Raw genomic sequence first — 1,610 nt, 5'->3', positions numbered from 1 at the left:
GGTCCATGTATGACTTCTTCCTCGAACTTATTTTGTCGTGAAAGACTTTATTCTTGTAAGTTTTTGGATTCGAGGTGAGACTTTCGGTAATTGCTGTCTTAAATGCTCCTCCACCATCGAACATAGCATTTTTTTGCACCAAAGGGTCAATAAAATCAATGAGAAAAATAGAATGCACATCATTAGAATATTTCATGGCGCCACCAATTTTAAAACTCATAACCTCATTATCAAATTCCATAGAGAGAATTCCGGCATCAACATCAATTTTGGTTTTTGAGGTTTTAAGAAATGGTCTTCCTAGCAAGATGGATGTAGAATTAGGAGAAATATCCCCCCTTATATCAAGCACATAAAAATCAACAGGAAAAACCAATTCATTAACTTGCACAAGTACATCCTCAAGAACTCCTTTGGGGTAAACTACGGAATGATCAGCAAGTTGAAGAATAACCCCCGTTTTTTTCAATGGGCCAACATTTAAAGATTCATAAATGGTAAGAGGCATAATATTGATAGAAGCACCCAAATCACACATTGCTTTTTCTATTCCAATCTTTCCAATTTTGCAAGGGATAGAAAACGTATCTGGATTATTGCATTTAGGAGGTAGTTTTTGTTGAAAAATGGCAGATACATTTTCTACCATACTTACCCTTTCATTATCTCTCAATTTGGATTTGTTGGTGCACAATTCCTTGAGAAATTTTGCATAGCGAGGTACTTGTTTAATTGCATTAAGTAGGGGAATATTTACCTCAACTTTGAGTAAAGTTTCAAGAATCTCCTTTTCCTCTTCCTCCTCTTTGGACTTGGATAATCTCTCTGGGAAGGGGGGTTTGGACATGAACACCTTGGAATTGTCCTCGCTGACTTGGTTGGGTTTTTCAATTTCTTTTGGAGGAATTTCGAATGCATCCTCTGTTTTGCCCTGTTGTGCGTGCCCACGCCTAGTGCTATTTTCGAGTTGTAGCTCTTTTTCACTGCACAAGGTAATAGCACTAACATTTTGTTTAGGATTAATAATAGTTTGGGAGGAAAACTTACCTTGAGACTCCAAACGGCTAACGGAGGAGGCCAGATGGCTCATTTGAGATTCCAAATTTTGTATGCTCAAGCGAGTTTCTTGTTGGAATTGTTGGGTGCTCAAGGCGAGTGTCTTCACGATATCCTCCAAGGGCGTACCATTATTGGGATTGGTTTGAGGTGGTGGTGGTGGTGGTTGGTGTGGAACTCTTTGAAAGTTTTGAGGTTGATTGTCATACCTCAAATTTGGGTGATCTCTCCATCCAGGGTTGTAGGTATTGAAAAATGGGTCATGTCTCCTTTGTTGTTGCCCAAAAAATCCACCGACAGTGTCAGCATGTTCGGTTGATTCTTCGTGAAGTGTAGGACAAGCATCGGTGTAATGTCCCGAATATGTACATATCCCACAAGTTTTGACTTGTTGAATGCTTCCCCCTATAAATTTTTCAACAAGAGAAGTAAGTTTATCTAAACGTTCATCAATCGAAGTACTTACCTCGTTTACCCTTTGTGGGGGGTTGTCGTTTCTACTACCGAATTGTTGATTATTAGCCGCCATGGTTGTAATTAGATTGCGTGCTTCG

General features: G+C 39.3%; 1 protein-coding gene across 1 annotated transcript in view; it reads right to left on the bottom strand.

The window, feature by feature from the left end:
* LOC105159029 overlaps positions 1-1,585 on the bottom strand; it is a 2,097-nt gene extending 512 nt beyond the window's left edge. Inside the window, exon 1 of the mRNA XM_011075961.1 lies at positions 224-1,585. Coding sequence (XP_011074263.1) covers positions 224-1,585 — 1,362 coding nt within the window. The remainder of the gene's footprint in view (positions 1-223) is intronic.

This window comes from Sesamum indicum, linkage group LG1, assembly GCF_000512975.1.
Source record: "Sesamum indicum cultivar Zhongzhi No. 13 linkage group LG1, S_indicum_v1.0, whole genome shotgun sequence".
NCBI classification, from domain to species: Eukaryota; Viridiplantae; Streptophyta; class Magnoliopsida; order Lamiales; family Pedaliaceae; genus Sesamum; species Sesamum indicum.
Note: the sequence above shows the minus strand (reverse complement) of the source record. Positions and strands in the feature narration are given on the sequence as shown.